This window comes from Periplaneta americana, chromosome 17 (assembly GCF_040183065.1).
Source record: "Periplaneta americana isolate PAMFEO1 chromosome 17, P.americana_PAMFEO1_priV1, whole genome shotgun sequence".
NCBI lineage: Eukaryota > Metazoa > Arthropoda > Insecta > Blattodea > Blattidae > Periplaneta > Periplaneta americana.
Window position 1 is genome coordinate 42,281,367 of NC_091133.1, and position 21,719 is coordinate 42,303,085.

At 35.4% G+C, this 21,719-nt stretch overlaps 1 protein-coding gene across 1 annotated transcript in view; it reads left to right on the plus strand.

Annotated features, from left to right (window-relative positions):
• LOC138692595 (zwei Ig domain protein zig-8-like) overlaps window positions 1–21,719 on the plus strand; it is a 1,559,187-nt gene that overhangs the window by 227,274 nt on the left and 1,310,194 nt on the right. Inside the window, exon 2 of the mRNA XM_069815597.1 lies at window positions 11,045–11,214. Coding sequence (XP_069671698.1) covers window positions 11,145–11,214 — 70 coding nt within the window. The 5' untranslated portion in view covers window positions 11,045–11,144. The remainder of the gene's footprint in view (window positions 1–11,044; window positions 11,215–21,719) is intronic.

A 21,719-nucleotide genomic window follows, 5' to 3' on the forward strand; every position in this document is an offset into this window, starting at 1 on the left:
TGCTCATCTGCTAATTGGGATCTATGTTTGGATTTAGCAATTTTCATTCTCTAAAATAATTCTTCGCACACATAAGTCGAGGCAAAGGTAGCTAACATAGTGACAGTGAATAAGCTCATCTTGGGATATTTCGTTTTGTTAATTTTTTAATACTTCTATGCCTGTCAAGTCATATTCTCTGCATTTAGTTCTGAATTCTACGTTACTTTGTAAATCAACTAACTCGTCCTGGAATTGCACTCTCACGGATTGTAGTAAATTTACTGCGAAAGGATTAACAAAAAGATTAATATCACTTTCCATACGTCGAAAATTACTAAATCTATGTTCTGTGAATTCAAATTTGAGTTGTTCCAATACACAGATATAATTAACTATATTTTGTTCAGGCACCATACATCTCTTTACAAGTTCACCATCCATGAAGGGTTTTAGTACCTTAGCTAATTCCCAACACACTACATAACTTGCTCCTAAACATAGACTCTAAATTCTTCGACTCTCTTCAATTTTTGGCCTTTCATTAAGTGCTTTCAATTCTTGAAACTGTAGTGTCTCTGAAAAATTATTTTATCATAACATGTATATCTGTTGAAATAAAATCACCACCACAATAATAATAACAATAGTAATAATAATAATAATAATAATAATTGTAATATATCTAACAATAGTAATAACAATACTACTACTACTACTACTACTACTACTACTAATAATAATAATAATAATAATAATAATAATAGTAATAATAACAACGTTACAGAAAACAGCTTCCCTGTCACTTCAGCATGTTCTGGATGGCAGAGCGTATAATGTCATTTTATGTTGCTCAGTAGTATTCCTGACAGTACCTTACAACATAGTAAACACTTTACCGAACGCAAAACAATATAGTATATGTCGTTTGCTTACAGAAGGTTTTGACTGTGTCATTGTCCCGCACTGTTCGTACGTTTACTAAGTACTTGAACTGCCTTCCACAGTCATCCGTCGAGCTTCGAACGAGGAACAGCACGCTCTGCATTCGAAAGTTGTGATTACTGAACGTAATCGCGAGTCAGAGAATGAGAATACCTGACTTAGACCGTCTACTAAAGATACAAACTTTCTGCCATAAGGAGGTATGGCTGCAGAGCAGCGTTCTGACATTTCAGAGCACTTAGAGACGTAATAAAATCAATATGTGAGTATTATGGGGTAATGAACACAACCCTATACTATGAGACCATGAACTATTTCTATTATTTTTTGTAATTATTTATTCTGCTGCCCCTTAAACTTTTTAGTGTTTCAGCTCTGGTCTCCAGTATGGAAAGCTGACATATTAGCCCTCTAGCTAGTGGTGTGTGGATGACGAATATTTAGAATGATCCCATGTTGAATCAAGCTAAAAGATAAAATATCTTAGATCAAGTGGAGTACCTTCTTAGATGAGAAGCAATCTGGAACAGAGGCAGACATTTTAAAATTTCGTTCTCCGACTTTAATCATTTTAACCGGCTGGAAACCATATTCCGCTCCAGTGATATTTCCGTGATACAGTTCGAACACGGCGACCTCATCTGCAGGCTGATGAGAAATGGCAGCGTCTGTTCTCAATTGCAGGAAATAAAATGAGTAATGCGTATTGCAGATAATCCGGGCGCTGCCTTTGTTCTATATGCGCTCTAGTTGGTTGCATGGATTTCGATCCATGGTGATTTATTTCTTTGATGAGATGGAAGTCAATAAGAGTGACACATTACTCCGTTAGAAGATAGAGACACACTACCATACGGTGTGAAATGTTACATTGTAATTAAGATGTCTAAGACCTTTAAAGCGTTTATTGAAATGAAGGAATGTTTGGCCAAAATATTGAGCCATAGGTTAACCATAATACAATGACGCATTCATTTCAGTTTTTATCAACAGTAATCTCATTAGAGGTTTTGAATTATCTAGAGAAAATCAAACCTCGAGTGGGATTTAATTCACTATTGCACGACTAGAATAAAGTAGGCCTATATAAAGATTAGAAGTAACGAAGTAGATACTCCAATAAAATTAAATTACTAATTGACTTAGGAAAATACAACTGTCTTCAAATGTATTATTGCACCATCTCAATATTACAAATACTAGCCGTACCCGTGCGCTCCGCTGCACCTGTTAGAAATAAATATAAAGTAATTACATAATTAAAATAGGACGTTTGATCCAGGGAACAACTTTTACAACAGCGCAAGATAATCTGCTTCGCTCATTACCTAATTTTTCTTTGCATTGCATTTATTGCATATATATTTTATGTATTTTAACACGATTCAATTGAGCATAGTTAAAATTTGAATTATAAAATAATGGATTGCTAAGATAACGTACTATTACTGCATACTAAATCAATACACTCTCGTTGTTCGTTAATTCTCTGAGATTAAAATGAGTGTACATAAATATTATTTTAAGAGATACAGAAAACGAATGTACAAAATAGCGTATCAAATTTTCTGTGCATAAGAAGTTATTTTAATCTTACCTGTCCTCGATTTACTCAGACGTTACTGTAATAACATTATAGCATTATGTCCATCTAGGGAAACTACACTTTTCAAGGGTGAAATAATAATTAATTATACAAATCGGTTAATTTAGCTTCTGATATTACAGTACTTCATACAAACACAGAAACATTCTCTGTAGGCTATGTTTAATAGCTTTCGATTGTTGATGTCCAAGGCCCCTGTTTCGATTGTTGTTGTCCAAGGCCCCTTATAGACGAAGTCATTTGTTATTTCATTGCACCGTCTTAGATGGCGTTATTTTAATTTTACAACTCGTTTATCTCATTAAATATCAGTCCTATCAAAATTTTGTAAAGAATAAAACTTATCGAAAATCATTTTCAAAGAAACTTTTGTTATGTAACATTTTTCACAAAAATCAATAATAAGCAAGATATTTCGATTTATTTAATTCAGGTCCCCTTATAACCCCCCTTTTAAATAAAGTATTTTGGATGCCATATAGCCTAAAATCTAAGTTACAACGAACTTAATTTATATTCCAATTTTCATATAAATCGGTTCAGCCATTATCGCGTGAAAAGGTAACAAACATACAGACATACAAACAAAAATTTCAAAAATGCGATTTTCGGTTTCAGGGTGGTTAATTATATATGTTAGGACCAATTATTTTTGGAAAATCGAAAATTACCAGAAAATTTTCGGCTACAGATTTATTATTAGTATAGATTACGCTAGATGACAGTAGTGTGTTATGATTAGCTGTTTTCTTGTTATCAGTTGTGCCAACTATGGAATTTTCATTGAACTCTGTGGATGGTTACTAGTCAAGAAGGCTTTGTCGATTTAGCTTCATCTTTATTAAAACAGTTTCATTCCACTTCAATTATCCGGATCCCACGAATGAACGTCACTTGACAGATGATTTTCAATAAGGCTTAATATTAAACAATCTCTGATACATGACTATCCATAATATCGTATAGTAGAAGCTATAACATAACCTAAATGATATACACAAGTGTTAGAAAAGTTTTAATTAAGGATGATGAAATAAACAAGAAACATTTTCATTAAGGTCAATGAAATAAGAAATAAGCATAAGTAATTTTAAAAGGAACAATGAATGAATGAATAAATGAATAAATGAATGTATAATTAAGTAAATGAAATTTATAAGCAGATTTATTTTGCAGTCGCTAGATGACAGCATACAGAAATTGATATAAGGTGTTGTCTTGCATTAGTCCCTTCAGTTATGTACGTACAGATTTTACTATATGCCGTACAAAAGCAAATGCCATTTTCATTCAACAGACTTCATAATCAGATTATTTAATGTTACTAAAATATCTGGATGTTCTGTCACTTTATTTTAATTATGAAGGAATATTATATAGGCGCTGTTCCATAACAAATAGTTCAATGCAGTTTATCTATAAGCTAAAATTATTCACTTATTAACTTGCAACTTCTTTACTGTGTTAATGTTTAGGTAATTACCTGACTGATTAGTTAATTTATGTAATAAATGACTTGTTGCATCTTCATTCTTCGTTGTTCTATATACACTTTTAACATTTAGATAATCCTAAAAGTTAACACAGTAAAGAAGTTGCAAATTAATCAGTGATTACCTAAGTAATGAAATTGTATATAGAACGATGAAGATAAAATTATAGTGGAAGCTGATTTGACATAACATTAACATTGTAAGAGGGCTATTATATTTTAACTCCCAGATTCCATAAATAACGTGAAGAACGAAAGAATTGTATGACAACTTTTAGTGAAAAGATTATTTTCAAAGTTAGTTTTCAGTCTAGATTCTTACCTTGATATTCCAAGGCAAGTTGAAATTCTTGGATTGAAGCGAGACGAGCCGCTGACGTCGATCACGCAAGGCTGCTGAATTGCAGAGTTATTTTTATTTGCATTTTACTCACTTACATAAGAGTATTCTATTTTTGTACCTTCAGAGTAAACCCAAAATTTCCTCTTGTTCAATAAATGCGATCGTTGTTGATGTTATGAAAATAAATGAAGTGAAACAAGGAATGACTGTCATTAAGACGATTCATAATTTAGCATCGTTTCATGTGTTAAATATAAAGATCAATGCTATTACTATGCTATTAACTATCATTATAAAATTCTACATGCATGAAGTAATTTAGAGTGCATTGAAATAACATTAATTTTCTGTTCCTTCGTTGTACAAAATAAAAATTACGTTTTCGTAACCAAAACATGAAAGATTACAGATATCTATTTTCCGCTTACCATGAATCCGTGAAATATTGTTTTTGAGGTAATAAAAGCAAAAGTTTTATGTTTCATCCCTTCCAGTTCAAAATATTGTAAGCTTAATCTCGCGAAATAACTCTAAATTGTATGTACAAGTGAAAGTGTTGTTTTAGCACAAATTTATTAAAAATTATTTTCTAAGAAATTATTTTTACGAAATGTTTATTTAAAGTACACAAAAGTTACGCGTTATTTCTTGCAAGTCGCATAAATAATATGTGCATGAATTATTACAATAAGCTGAGGTGTAGCTAAGTCTCTTGCGCGCTGTAATGTTGGCAGGCATGGCAGTGACTGAAGTTAGCTGTATTTACGATTTTGTTCTAATTTGGTGGAATTTTCTTAAAAATGTTAAGTAATTAATATGAAGAGTCCACTGCAAAAAGGGGGAATGTCGAATTTATTTTATTTTGGGGGAAATGCAATTTAAACTTTGACATTCCCACTCTTTGTGTTGTATACCAATTCGTCAACACGATGTAGATCTGGAATTATCATCTTTCTTGCAGTGCAATAAAGTGTATTGTGTTCTACTCCCTTTGATCTATAGTACTGAACCTTCATCTCATTTTTCACAAATTTACGACATTGCCCCTCTTTGCAGTGGACTTTTTATACATATTCTGTTTTGAATTTATATATGTGTATACAAATTTTTTAATAATATATTCAAGCCGTATATCAGTAGAAAATTTTGAATCTAAAATTCAAAAAGTATTTCCAGCGACTTTATTTTTAAATATAAAGTGAAACTAGTTTGGCCTTTAAATATAAAGTAAAACTAGTTTGACCTGAATGTTTTGAGGCCGTAACACAAAAATGTCTCCAAAGAACGTACAGGAAATGAACAAAATCCCTTAAAGCGTTAAGCACTATGTGCTGCATACGTACACAGTAAATTCGACGGCGTCAATAATACATTTTATCAGTGATGTTTCTTGCAAACAGAGAGCAAACGTAATTAAAAATAGAACAGTTACCGAAGAGTTTCTTGAATGAGTTGTGCTTTAACGCAGCTGTCTGTTTGATAAAACCCGTTAATAATATTAGTCCAGATCCGAACTTCCAGTTACACTAAAACAATCTGACAATTTAACACTGAACTGTGAGTTTAATTCAGATAGAAAATGCTCTAATATTCAAGAAGGAATTCAACTCAATCAGGATTAAACTAAAAACTAAATTGTAAATGGAACAGAATCATTAATTTGGCTTAAAGAGTATGACAAGTTCAATTCCATTAAAACGGGAGTTTAGCTACTTTAATTATTTATTTATCTACTAGTGACAGCAGTAGTGGTAGTGGTGGCGATAGTTGTAGAAGCAATGACAATATCAGTAGTATAAAAAAATGTTATGTTTTATTTAACGACGCTCGCAACTGCAGAGGTTATGTCAGCGTCGCCGGATGTGCCGGAACTTTGTCCCGCAGGAGTTAGTTTACATTCCAGTAAATCTACTGACATGAGCCTGTCGCATTTAAGTAAACTTAAATGCCATCGACCTGGCCCGGGATCGAACCCGCAACCTTGGGCATAGAAGGGTAGCGCTATACCAACTCGGCAACCAGGTCGACATCAGTAGTATATTTAATTATGCTTTGAACTACCCACTTTTTTAGCGTCACATTCAATATGAGCGAGAAATAACTACAATTTCGTCAGGGATAAAATTTCTTTTACATGTGACATTTTCTACGACACTGGAAACTGACTCTACGTCTCTCCTTGAGGAAACAGTGCTAAAGATCTTACCGCCCTTCAAAATTCAATTACCTTGGCCGACTTTGAACCTGCGATCTTCAGTTTTTTTTTTACATTGGGGAATTTAATTGAAGTGAATTTTATTATGGCAGACAGAGTAACTATCTCATGCCCCCATGTTATATTGCTACCTATGCACTTCATTAGAACCAGGTACCCAGCTTCGAAGCCGTTAGCCCTGTGAACTTACAGTATATTTATTTTCCCCTATTATCATATTATAGGATTATCTAAGAAATCAGCAATGTCTTTGTGATAGTAGAAGAGAAAAGAGTGGGGGAAGAGAAGTGGTCAGTGGGCTATTTCTCTCTTCAGTTCAACGACTAGCGTGTTTATAAAGGGTTGTAAAGGACTAAAATTTTATATTAAATAATTGAAAATTCTGTTAAAATTAACTGTAAAATGAATGAAAACGGGTAGAACTTTGGATAAACTGAGCTATAAGTTGAATTAAATGGAATCAGCGAGTAAATTAAATGGTTTAAGATTTGTTAGTATTGATGTAATACTTTACTTATACACTAGTAGTCTACAATAGAAACTACTATGACCAGGAAACCGTGCTATCTTTGAATGTTTTGTCTATAATTGTTGCTCGATAGGAAACTAAAACTGAGGAGAAACTAAATTCATTAACGAAAATATAACTGTAATGTTGAAAAAATATGGTCTTGTTAAGAAATCTGATATTTTCTACGAACATGAACGTAGTATTTTCTTCAGGAATTCCCACCCAATACGTTATGAAGCTCGGTAACTGCTCTTCATGTAGGCTCGATGCAAATTGAAGTAAGATTGGCATACGTTGTAAGCGAAAAGTTTACAGCCACTCGGAACTACATGGTGAATTAGGTTATTTAAAATATCGATTTCATTCTCATGTCGAAATTAACCCCTTCCACAAGAGAGCTTCTAAGCTGGCACCAGCAAAACCTTTTAACCTCAGCAACTCTATTACCAGCTTGTAGCGAACGTTCTGCTCAAAATATCTGCAGTTATATACCTAACAGCTTCAAAAACGATATTCTGTGATCTCTTTTCAACTTTGGTGCTTTCCGTGGAGTGAGAGAGAAGTTTCATTTTGTAACGTTGCTGGATCGTCTCGAACATTAAGCAAAGCATCCAATCTGTGCGGAACCCCCTGCACACAAATGCCACCCCACGAGATAACACCCCAGCCGAGGCACTAGGATGCACATGCAGACATTTTATTCCAGTTCTTCCTGCTCGTGACCTAATTTTAAAGGGACCCATCCCTTCTTCCATACTTGCTAAATGAGCTCTGAACTTAACCTTTATTTCATGTGAAAGCAAAGATAATGGAAACCGGGTAGTAGTTCATGCTCAGGTTAGATGAAGGATATGATTTCATTACAGCAGCTTCACTATTTCTTGTATTATACCAAGCAGGAGCATAACTTGGGATGTATCTTGCACAGTTGTTGATATTGGTACAGCTGTAAGGTGCTTCGAAAGTAAGGTTATGTATTTAAGTGTAGATTTAGTGTTAGAGACATTGAGAAATTTAGGCTTTTTTCAAAACCTTGAGTTAAAACATTATTTGAGACTTAAAATTAAAGGTTTCAAAATATTTAATAACGATTGTTTCTAGGATTAGTTCTATGTATTAAGTTGATGCATAAGTTCATAGCCTTTTTGTTCGTCATCCCAACATTGCGTTGTTAGGATATTGGTTATCATTTGTCGTATGTTATTTGGGACTTATGCTCGTATATACGTCTTGAATTTTACTTTTTCATTAATCTCTCTCTTTTATTTTATTACTGAAACTCATGTTTACAATATCATGCTCTTTCAACGACAGTCCTTAATAAGCAATTTTTTTATTTTGTGTTAGATATTTGACCATTTCTTAAAATGAATTTATTTTTTATCAGACAATCTATCAAAGGTAGAGAAGTGATTTTGCATCATGTTGTAGATATGACATGCATAAATACACACAAAAAAATTCATCGCAGAATGTTTTATATATATATATATATATATATATATATATATATAATTTTTTAAATCGTAAAAATATGTTTATCATATAGCAGGAGGACAGTGCTTTAAACATACTAATTTCATTATCGTACAAGATAGAGTAATGGAGGAAAAAAATGTTGAATATTTCCAAATTTTACTCCTTTAAGCTGTACCTAACCCCTTAAAAATGATCATTTTTAGTGCCCTTGCCATTAGTAAATAAACATTAGATAGATAGTTTTAATAATATAAATTTTATTTTATTTTATTCTTGGATTATTTTCATAAATTTGAATTACTCAGATATATGTGATATTTACACGGGATATAGGCCTAAATGAGCGAAGAAGCTTCAGACCAATCAATGAATCATTTAAGCCTGGGTTTAGCTTGGAAAATCCATTTTGAAGTAAAGACTAAAAACAAAAAGAACGGATTTCCATGGGGCTATAAATTTCTGCTTATACAGGTTTACTGAGTTTCTCTTGTAAATTATGTATGTAGTGCAAAGTTGGATTGGATATTATCTGCTAAATAGGAGGAATTTCGCTCAATTATTGTTATAATACCTTGGTGTACAGAGTTTTGCGTGATAAGTTTATTGTCTCGAACTGCTTTATCATGATGAAACTAAGATGATAAAGAAGGCTGCATGAACCACTCATTGCGACGTCTGAACCTTAATAGGACTGCAGATGAATGACAGGAAAGCAGCAGCCATAAATCTTGGTAAGAATATGACGTGCATTGGGTAAGTTAAGTTACTCTCACGACATACGCGGCGAACTCAGCAGGCCATAAATTGCGAATGTGATGCTCAGGCAGTTAATTCTCGTATCTAAGTCGTCTTGCGCAACAGTAAAGTTGTAATGTATGCGAAATTTAGAGACTTGCTTTTAGTACATTCAGGTTGTCGGATACAAAGAGAGAATTAACGTGATGAATTTGTACATAATATTTACGTTTCTTTTACTTTTTACATTTGCGAAACTATCACATGCATCATTATCTTTAACGTATTACCACTGTTACTACGATTTCCACCATCACTACCACCATCATAATTATCACTACCTCCAACACTACAACCACTATGACCACCACCATCACCTGATTTGAACGTATACTCGAGCAAAGCCTAGATCAGTAGACAAAGGCACTACCGCCTAAGCTGCACTGGTGGCTAATTTCAATAGTATTACCCAAAACGGTGCGTCGTTATGCATTATTGAGACTATCCTATAGATTGCATCAGTGTGAGGAGCTCTTGAGGGTGTAAGGGCAGTGTAGTTGGACTTCATCGGAATCTTAAGACGTGCAGACTGAATAGGCAGATATCACCACACAGCTTACTTACTTACTTACTTACTTACTTACAACGGCTTTTAAGTAACCCGCAGGTTCATTGCCGCCCTCACATATGCCCGCCAGCGGTCCCTATCCTGTGCAAGATTAACCCAGTGTCTATCATCAAATCCCACCTCCCTCAGATCCATTTTAATATTATCCTCCCATTTACGTCTCGGCCTCCCCAAAGGTCTTTTTCCCTCTGGCTTCCCAACTAACATTATATATGCATTTCTGGATTCGCCCATACGTGCTACATGCCACGCCCATCTCAAACATCTGGATTTAATGTTCCTAATTATGTCAGGTGAAGAATACAATGCGTGCAGTTCTGCGTTCTGCAACTTTCTCCATTCTCCTGTAACTTCATCCCTGTTAGTCCTAAATATTTTCCTACGCACCTTATTCTCAAACACACTTAATCTCTGTTCCTCTCCCTAAATGAGAGTCCAAATTTCACAACCATACACAACAACCGGTGATGTAACTGTTTTATAAATTCTAACTTCCAGATTTTTTGACAGCAGACTAGATGACAAAAGCTTCTCAACCGAATAATAACAGGCATTTTCCATATATATTCTGTGTTTAATTTCCTCCCGAATGTCATTTATGTTTGTTAATTGTTGCTCCAAGATATTTGAATTTTTCCACCTCTTCGAAGGATAAATCTCCAATTTTTATAGTATTTCCATTTCGTACATTATTCTGGTCACGAGACATAATCATATACTTCGTCTTTTCGGGATTTACTTCCAAACCTATCTCTTTACTTGCTTCAAGTAATATATCCATGTTTTCCCTAATCATTTGTGCATCTCCTTGCTTTAGCCCGCGGTGAATACCACGCAACTTAGACACGATATCTGCAAAAACGCGCATGGTTTCTTCCAATATAAGAGCGGTAAGATGCACTAAGCCCACTAGTGGTTAAAGTGTTGGCATCGGAACCTTCTTCCATGTCACGAGGGGAAAAAAAAAAGCAAGCAAGCTCTTCTCCTACGGTTAACCCTGCGTCCTAGTTGCAGCATTTGTTAATATGATATCTCGATTTACTAAATATAAAAATAATTATACCACTCCATAAGAATCGAATGTAATATTTTTATTTTTGTTGTGTTGCAGAGGCGTTGGTGCGTCCGTCCAGATGCCGAAAATGATACGATCCGGAATCGGGAACCGGACGAAACGTGTGACAAACAAGACGAGGCCGTGATGTGACGCGATGACGAGGGCCACGTGGCTACTTCTCATTGGCTGCGTCCTTCTTCAGGTCCACTGCGCCATCCGACAAGGTAAGGAACTCTTTCTGTAATGACATGCATTTCCCTTAATGATAAATGATTTGATTGTTATGCTAATGTGTGCCTTAAACTGTCGAGAAATTAACGATGCAATAAATGTCGTCATAAATGGTTTTCCCATTACACTACAGTCCACATATTGGAATATGTCAGACATTTCCGAACTCTGTTCATATTTAGGGTGCAAAATAGGACAAACTGGTTCTAAAAGCAGGACAAAAGCAGACATAAAAACATTTGTAGATTTATTTCTTAGCACTTTTTTATATTCAAAAGTCAAAATTAAGCTGCAGACCTGATGTTACTCGTTAATTTGTGTAGACATATATTAAATGGACGGAGTTACGCAATAATCGACCAACCGACAATTTAACAAAAAAATGAAATATTTGCACAAATCTGTTGATGGCAGGCTAATTTAAATCGGAAAAATAAAGAATGCGATATCTGAATTTTGCTGTTATTTATAAGAAAAAATTCATTTAATGCACATAAAATTAATTTGCTGGTCTCTTATTAAAAATCGGTTAGCCTTTTTTGGTATTATTATTTGTAATTGTATGAATGTTATAATTCTCCTTGCATAAAAAAACATATTTCAATGGCCAATATCCCAATATCTCGAAATTGGGTTTGGCGCTTGGTCTCTTATTGCGTAACTCCGTCCAAATAATTATCTGTACAATAAAAAAGTCATTAAAATATAGTTAAAGAAAATACAATTACATTACGGTACCGTTTATACATGTATTACATTGTATACATGTAAAATACCAAACAATTTTTTACCAAATTTTACACGTAGGCCTAATTACAAAAATTACTTCACTCACCACATATTTGCTGACAAATATCTGAATCAATAGCCTGTACTATACCTATACTCGGAAGAATAATTTCGCATGTTTACAATTTTACTAATGAGATTTGTCTCATTTCTCTTCTACTTATGATCCTCCATTTCCTTGTATGTTGATACTCTTGCTTTATTAGTTTTCACGCTCCTTCCGTATTATTGTTTCTTCTCGTTTCACGTTGTTCCTTTGTTATTAATATTATTTTCGCCACTTATTGCTCCTGTATTTTTGGATGTCCTAACATTAGATGACTACAGAGTATTGAACAAGGTCAGGAAATAATGAGAGTAAAGTCAGCGATATAAATTGAGCTTGGTTTATATATTCTTTGTAAATTGCTATATTATATTATTTTAAATAAATTGATAAGAATAGATACTTCAGTAATAGTGAAACTAAACAAATCAGAATGGGCTGGACATGTTCAGAGAATGGACAATTCAAGCATACCGAAGATGGCTATGCAGGATCAGATATATGGCAAAAGACCTATTGGAAAACCTAGGAAAAGTTGGAGAGACTCAATCAAGGAAGATTGCAAGCAGCTATTAAGTGTAGGAATTGGGAAGTGAGAGCCCGGGATAGAGAAGATTGGAGGCAGAGAATCAAGAAGACCAGGGCCCGTCTTGGGCTGTAGCGCTGATGATGATGATGATGATGATGATGATGATGATGATGATGATGATGATAATGATGATGATGAGATATACTACAATATGTAGTAAGCACTAAAAACTATGTTAAAAGTGCTTGAGATCTTTGCTTTTCCGCTTATGTTGGCATGTGGTTGATCGCTGCAGAAATCACCTATCATGCTTGGACCGTATTGACCCAGATACCTGAATTCCGTCGTTGATATGTCCTGATGGAACCTCACACCATGTTCGCCGAGATTTGATGGAAAAAATTCAAGGTGTGAATAAAGAAAGTGCATTTTTGAAGACCTATGACAACCTAGATTCTGAAATGCTCTAAGCATGTTATATGCTAGATCTGTATAATTATCAGCTCGATAATTTTCTAAAAAATCCTAGTTGACACTAGTACAAATGTATCCCAAGCTTCCAGTTCAAGAGCACTCAATTTTGACTTAAATATAGTGTCATATATCATAATTAAAAATTAAAAATGTTATTACTTTAAAATTGTGACGTAATAGAAAAAAAACATATTTCAGTTCTGTAATCAACACACTCAAATTAAGGTTGGTACACTTTTTTTGTTCAGTAGTAGAATCACAATAGAATTAATAAAATTACCTAAATGAATAAAAAATATAAACATTAAAAATGTTATTATTTTAAAATAATGACGTGATAGAAAAAAACGGCCTTCTGATCTGTAATCAGCACAATAAAATTAGGGTTGGTGCACTTGTTTTTGTTCAGTAGCAAAATCACTGTAAACCAGTGTTATAAATATACTGCTAATTTTCATTTTTTTCTTGTTCCTCCTTGGTTAATATTGTTCCTCTGTTGATATTAAATTTCTCATCTGGTCTCTGATCGTTTGTTAGAATATCTATTATATTGTTAAGTGTTTGAAAGTGTACATTTAGAGCAAGAAAAAATTCTGACGAGTTGGATCTTAGTATTAAGAGAGAACTGAAGTTTCATATTCAAAATTGAATATGTGAATCTCATAGATGAGAAATCGGTATTGGAGTTCTGAAATTTTAATTGAGTTTAGAAGTAGAGAAAAAAAACAGTAATGCTTACAATTATTATGTGGCAAGTATCAAGTAGTACCTATACTTAAGTTGCAAGTTCTATAACCTATTACTGCTTTATACAATATATTTTGTTGACAAATAACGTTACTTATTAAAGAGTGTCTGTGCTTCTATTACGTATTCATTTGAGTACCGACATGTATAAGGGGAATCTATTTCGCTTCATATTTGTGATTAAATGATTCAACTTATTATCTTCTCGAGGTTAAAGCGATCACTTCATTCAGGTTAATTCCGTAAGATAAAACTATTCGCTTCTATAACATCTCGTATTTGAGTTACAATAATTTCTCGTTCGGATATCTTGGCTGATGTTACCATTTCTAACAGATCTTACACATTCATTTCTTTGCTATGAGGACCAGACATTGAACAAGAGAGAAAACAAACAATATAAACTTCCCCATGGACAAAGACTAACAACAATAGATTACTATCCTTTGTTTTGTTTGAAGTTCTCTTAGAAGCGTTTCGTATTATGAAACTCCCTACGTTGTTTCAGGTAACGGCATTCTCTGCTCTCCTTTCATACAGACTTACACAAATATTCGTTACATTACACATTCGCACGAAAGTATACATTTTATGTAGTTCTAATGTAGCTAGCTCTAGATGGAGATTATTTGAGGCGAATATTGTGGATTAATTTTAAAAGAATTTAAAAAATTTAACATAAATTCTTTTCACAAAATAAACGATTTTGTTTCCAATACTTATTTACTATAACTTATGAAAGTCATTAAAGGAAATAATCTATGTTTTAAGGAAAGTGAAAAATCGGCAAGTCGAGAATATTCATATGTCCATAGAATGACACGTTATTATTATTATTATTATTATTATTATTATTATTATTATTATTATTTACCGGTTATTCTGTATGGTTGTGAAACTTGGACTCACACTTTGAGAGATATAGAGTGTTAGTCGGGAGGCCAGAGGGAATAATACCTTTGGAGAGGCCGAAACGTATATGGGAGGACAATATTAAAATGGATTTGAGGGAGGTGGGATTTGATGGTTGGGACTGGATTAATCTTGCTCAGGTTAGGGACCGATGGCTGGCTTATGTGAGGGCGGCAATGAACTTCCGGGTTCCTTAAAGCCATAATAAGAAAGTAAATAAGTAAATATTATTTTCATTGTTATTACTACTACTGCTGCTACTACTGCTCCTACTGCTACTACTGCTACTACTACTACTACTACTACTACTACTACCACTACCACTACCACTTCTACCACTACTACCACCGCTACCGCCACCGCCACTACCACTACCACTACCACTACCACTATCACTACCACTACCACTACCACTACCACTACCACTACTCCTGTACAGTATATCCAATAGTATGGAATCCCAATAACTTGAATGTATATAAGAGTTGCATTTAAAAGCATTGTAGAATTGTACAGTGACATCAAGAACTTTTTCCTTATATTTTTATTGTAGCCTACCTTATTTTTGGACTATACCATGCAGGGTTTGCTTAATCATAAGTTTTAGTTGCCATGGTAATAAGTTGCACAGCATAGGTACAATCGGGACATCGTTAAAAATGCAAGGAAAAAGTTTTTGATGCCACTTTATGCGTATACACATACAAAGGAACTCAACTAAATCTATGAGCTTACTCATTTAGTAAATTGTATACATACTGTATACAATCGTAATTGAAACTATTATAGGAAACAGTAGATTTATACGTAAGCTGAAATGCTATATACATTGAACTGAGGCACTGAACTTACGCTGTACATTAAAATTCCATATACATGGTGATTATATCGAAAGTTAATTTATGTTTATGCTATATTATTTTTAATTCTATAAAATATATAAAATATTAAATATAAATAGGATCTGAAAAATAATTGAAGAGATGACTTGAGCTATTTTAAGGAGTCGAAAGAATGATCTATTCGTGAGGAAGGTAATTTTAATAGCATGAACTTTGTGGGAAAACCCATTGTCTGCTCGTCTGTTGATTCCTGAGTGATCCACTGCTTTTCTTTGCTGGCATATATTTTGGAATTTCTAATGACTTTTCCCGTACAACTGTGTGTAATCAGTAGAGACCGGAATTTAGCAAAAACCTATTTTTTTTCCTTGATACATACAGACTTGAGATTTAATATTTACATTTTTTCATGCAAATATAGGTATGAATAAAAGGGTTTTATAGTGTCCAAAATGGCTATTTCGACGTTAGTGTCTACTTTTAAGTTTATGTTTTTAACTTTTGCATCATTTTTCGTAACTCTTTATTGTTTTACTTAACATCCTGTACCGTTTATATTCCAAGACGGATAACAAATTCTTCTCATTCTTACAATCTTTCAATCCTAAAATTCCAACTTTCAGTAGGCCTGGGTAGCGTAGTCGGTATAGCGATGGCTTTCTGTGCTCGAGGTTGCGAGTTCGATCCCGGCCCAGGTCAATAGCATTTAAGCGTGCTTAAATGCGACAGGCTCATTTTAGTAGATTTACTGGCATGTAAAAAAAAACCTCTTGTGGGATAAATTATTATTATTACTATTATGATTATGATGGTGATTATTATTATTATTATTATTATTATTATATCTTCCTCTGTCTGTCAGCAATTTAACAGAAACTCTCGGGGTAGTAACCGAATAAACATTCTCTTACATTTCAAAACAGATAACAACCTCTTCCTTTTGTCTCACCATTTGTAAGTACAGCAGTGAGCGACACAATACCTACAATAGGTGTTGATCATATACTGTGAAGCAAACTATGAAAATGTGATTGATGAATGAAAAACACTAACTTAAAGACAGAATGTCTTCATTTTGTGTATGCATGTGTGTCCTCGTAAAATATGAAATGTGTGGATGTTTCTTTTAATCCTAGAATTTTGCATTAAATAAATGTTGAATCTTATATTAATAATATTCTTTAACAAAAAAAACTATTTTTATTTTATACAGCCTAAATAAACGCGTTAAAAGCCTATTTTAGGCGCCTAAATGCCACTTTTAGGGCATAAAATTCCGCTCTCTAGTAATCAGCGCTCGTTCTGAATGCAGCAGATTAATTGATTAAATGGCGACCATATTCGTGTTAATTACGTAAGCATGTGCGACTTACAGCTGTTTTGGTACTACTTAGGCTAACACCATCCTCACAGCATACTAGATCTCGGCGCTATCTTCAACTTCGCTGCCTGTTGTGTGGGTGCGTTCGTGTGATACAAAGAACACATTAAAGCAATAACATGAGGGCACAATACATCTACATATGCCGAACACAAAACTAATGCTAACCACACATACAATAACATACGTGGTGTGTCTAAAAAGTTCGGTGAATGGTGTCATATCTGAACGGCAACTTGGCGCATGTGCTTGCGCATGCGCATGGTTCTTCAGAGACATGGGGAGAATCGATACACAGCATGCAATGCATGTGACTGGCAGTGTAAACAGACTGCGACTAGTTGAACGTAGTCAGTGTGAGAGGAAGTGTCACAGCGCAATGGAGCAACGTGTAAACATCAATTTCTGCTACAAATTGGGGAAGACTGCAACGGAGACACATGGAATGTTGGTGCAGGTGTACGGGAGGGAAGCCGTGAGCAGAAAATGTGTTTACGAATGGTTTAAACGCTTCCGTGAAGGGAAGGAAACGATTGAGGATGAGCCACGTTCAGGTCGGCCATCGACGAGCAGAACCCCAGAAATGATCGAGAAAGTGCGACAAATGCTGGCACAAGATCGGCGACTGACTCTAAGATTGATTGCGGAGGAATTAGACATTAGCAAGGACACGGTGCACACCATCGTCCGCGATGATTTGGGTGAGTGGAAGATCTGCTTCCGATTTGTGCCGCACAAGCTCAGAGACGAGCAGAAAGCAAAACGGATGGAAACTTCTGGTGATTTCATTTCCATGTGTAACCAGGATCCATTGCTTCTGAAAACCATCGTCACAGGAGATGAGACCTGTGCTTCCAGATCGATCCGGAATCAAAACGGCAATCGATATTATGGTGTTCACCGACTTCCCAGCGACAAAAAAAAAAATCTGTCTGCAAAAATCCATGGTGAAAACACTGTTGATCGCCTTCTTCGATAACAACGGCATCATCCACAATGAATTTGTTCCTGCAGGTCAAGAAGTCCGCAGGAACCAGATCAGGGGAGTACGGAGGGTGTTCAAGAATAGTTACCATCTTCTGAGCCAGGAATTGGCGCACACGGATCGCACAGTGTGCAGATGCATTGTCATGGGACAGCATCCATTTTCCAGTCCTGTGCAACTCTGGCCGAACCCGCCGGATCCGCTGTAGCAATCGGTTCAAAACGGACTGGTAAATTGCAGCATTAATGGTTTGACGTGCAGGAACAAATTCCTTTTGGATGATGCCGTTGTTGTCGAAGAAGGCGATCAACAGTGTTTTCACCTTGGATTTTTGCAGACGGATTTTTTTTTTGTCGCGGGGAAGTCGGTGAACACCATGACATCGATTGCCGTTTTGATTCCGGATCGATCTGGTAGCACCAGGTCTCATCTCCCGTGACGATGGTTTTCAGAAGCAATGGATTCTGGTCACACATGGAAATGAAATCACCAGAAGTTTCCATCCGTTTTGCTTTCTGCTCGTCTCTGAGCTTGTGCGGCACAAATCGGAAGCAGATCTTCCACTCACCCAAATCATCGCGGACGATGGTGTGCACCGTGTCCTTGCTAATGTCCAATTCCTCCGCAATCAATCTTAGAGTCAGTCGCCGATCTTGTGCCAGCATTTGTCGCACTTTCTCGATCATTTCTGGGGTTCTGCTTGTCGATGGCCGACCTGAACGTGGCTCATCCTCAATTGTTTCCTTCCCTTCACGGAAGCGTTTAAACCATTCGTAAACACATTTTCTGCTCACGGCTTCCCTCCCGTACACCTGCACCAACATTCCATGTGTCTCCGTTGCAGTCTTCCCCAATTTGTAGCAGAAATTGATGTTTACACGTTGCTCCATTGCGCTGTGACACTTCCTCTCACACTGACTACGTTCAACTGGTCGCAGTCTGTTTACACTGCCAGCCACATGCATTGTATGCTGTGTATCGATTCTCCCCAAGTCTCTGAAGAACCATGCGCAAGCGCAAGCACATGCGCCAAGTTGCCGTTCATATACGACATCATTCACCGAACTTTTTAGACACACCACGTATATACAGACATGGAAATCCTACACATACAACCAAAAACCAAAAACTCAACACACTAGAACAATATGAAATATACAGACACAATAAAACACACCCTAATCAAATTCTCAACACACAGATCAATTTCAGAACACACACACTATTTGACACAACTCGTTACCACACGAACACACCCACACAACAGGCAGCGAAGTTGAGATAGCGCCGAGATCTAGTAGGCTCTGAGGATGGTGTTAAGTAGCACCGAAACAGCTGTAAGTCGCACATGCTTACGTAATTAACACAAGTTCGCCATTTAATCAATTATTTATATTCAAGTGTTAAAAGTAGTGTACGAAAGTTTCAACAGCAGATTAAATTTGAAGTTTGTGACTGCCGCCACCAGCAAACAGGGTCACTTGAATGCATTCCTCTGTACTTAACGACATCACTCGGACTTCAGAAGTAATTACAATTACTTGTAAACAGCAAGGAACAGTAGTTCAGAGATTTAACATTTGGTTCCAAACTTGTCGGACATTCTGTAGTGCAGAGATCTTGAGATCATAGCGTTCAACCTCCATGGCCTCATGCGCTTTCGTGGCGTCTGAAGTCCAGTTCTGTTTCCTACTGATACAACAGTGGATTAACATATACCTAGATTAATCAAAGTCAAATTTTCATTTTTTTCCCTGAAAGATAGTACGAAGAAACATGCCTATTAACCAAGTAAGGAGGAATTCGAAGAAAATATATGTAGCAAGCGGAATTAATTAAGTATGAATGCTAAAACTCTTTCCCAAAACTCCAAAATTAAATATCACAAAATTGAGTGCAGGAGTAAACCTTCATTTACTCGTACATATAAGCGTTAGTGCTTAAACAATATGAAAGATGTGGAGAAAATACAATTTGCTTTTAATTATGGCTACGAAAAGACCAACAAAAATGTATTAATATTTTCTTGCACTTTCTATAATGTTATATATGTCCGGCTTCACAGCGAGAAGGGTCGCCTTCCGGATCCTAGTTGCCATCTTCTTCTGTCCTCCCAATCACCATCTTGTAACTCTCTCTGCCTAGGATTTTTAGCTGCTCATGTTTTTCCGAATGACGGGTTGCTGGTCCGACGATTCAACTGATTTTGGTCCGCCCCGGGTATTTTATTTCCCCGTTACCCACCATATCTGGTGAGTGTTCCCCGATCCGCCACCTGGGGAGGCGCCCGATGGGAGATCAGTAACTCCACACGGGATTTTCTATAACATAATTGGGAAAAAAAAGCATTTAAAAAGGATTTGTTATACTGGGCTGGATTTATATAGTATAATTATCAGCTACGTTACCATGGAGTTGATTGGATGTAATTTTGGCTTCTGCAGAAAAATCTTCGTCCAGCTTTTAAAGTGAATATCTTTTAGTGTGACGTGGGAATGTGCAGCATCATTACGGTTGCGAAAACTTCAGTTTATCGAAGTATCATGAATAGATGCATTTATGTGAACATTCTTCAGAACATACGTTGTTAATCACATCTTCCGATAGCCCATAGATGTCAAATTGTAACTCGTACGAGATAACCCCTGGAGTAAGCAACCTGCAGCGCATATTCTTTAAGATCGTTTTTTCTATTTTATATGGAAAGTTATTGACCTTAGCAGAGCATGCTTGACGTGCAATATCTTCTGGTTCTATAGACGTTTAGACACTCTTGCGATAGTCCATTGCCATCAGTTTATATATTGGCATAATAACGGAACAAATAGTTTATATTTGGTAAAAGAGTAGACTACATTTGTTCGAAAGTAATTAAATCTCAGTTATCAGGCCTGTCTGTGATTGAAAACCTATGAACCACGCAATCTTCACCTTGGAGACCATAAAACATCTCATTGAGAACAAACAATTATCAGTCTCTAGTAAGGAAATTTAGATTCCAATCATGGATTCCAAGCTGATTCAGCTTTGCTGTGCGCTTTCCTCTGTGTAAACCGCGTCTGACGCAACAAATGTAAATAGTCCACAACATGATTGTAACTGCCACTTTCATAGTGAAGTGTTCCTCGGCCACCCCACAATGCATGCAAACGATACATTAGGGCCTTGAAATAGAGAACCCGGGATCCTCATGAGTTATTCAGCGACACGTCTACTTTAATATTCCAAACAATATATGTAGCATTACATTTTATCGACATATTGGACCCCATATTTGGAATGTCAATTAAATTTGCTTGTTCATGGGCTTTTGTTAGTTATCATCATGAAATAAATATGAAAACTTTGTCATACATTCATTCACTATTCATTAAATTATAAAAATATGATTACAAACATACACGAAATTCACAACTATGGGATAAACCAAACTCTGTAATTGGGAGAAGGGTTGGGAGTTAAATGAAAAATGAAATGATATCCTCCGTAAAATATTTTAATCAATTTTTATCTTAGTTATATTTATTTTATGAGCACCCTTAACGTTCAAAATGTGTTGAGAGAATGTTAAATACGTAATTAAAATGACCTGTGATATTTTCTGTTTTGTTAAACTTAAAATAACACATTCCGTTGAGTGGTCTGATATTTAGGCAGGTATTAATAGCCAACAAATATTCTAATGAAATAATATAAAATTATTTTGCAACAATAAATTTACCGAGTTTTCACTTAGTCTTTGACATAACTACTTAATATGAAACAAAACTGTTTTACTGAAGTCGTTTAAAAA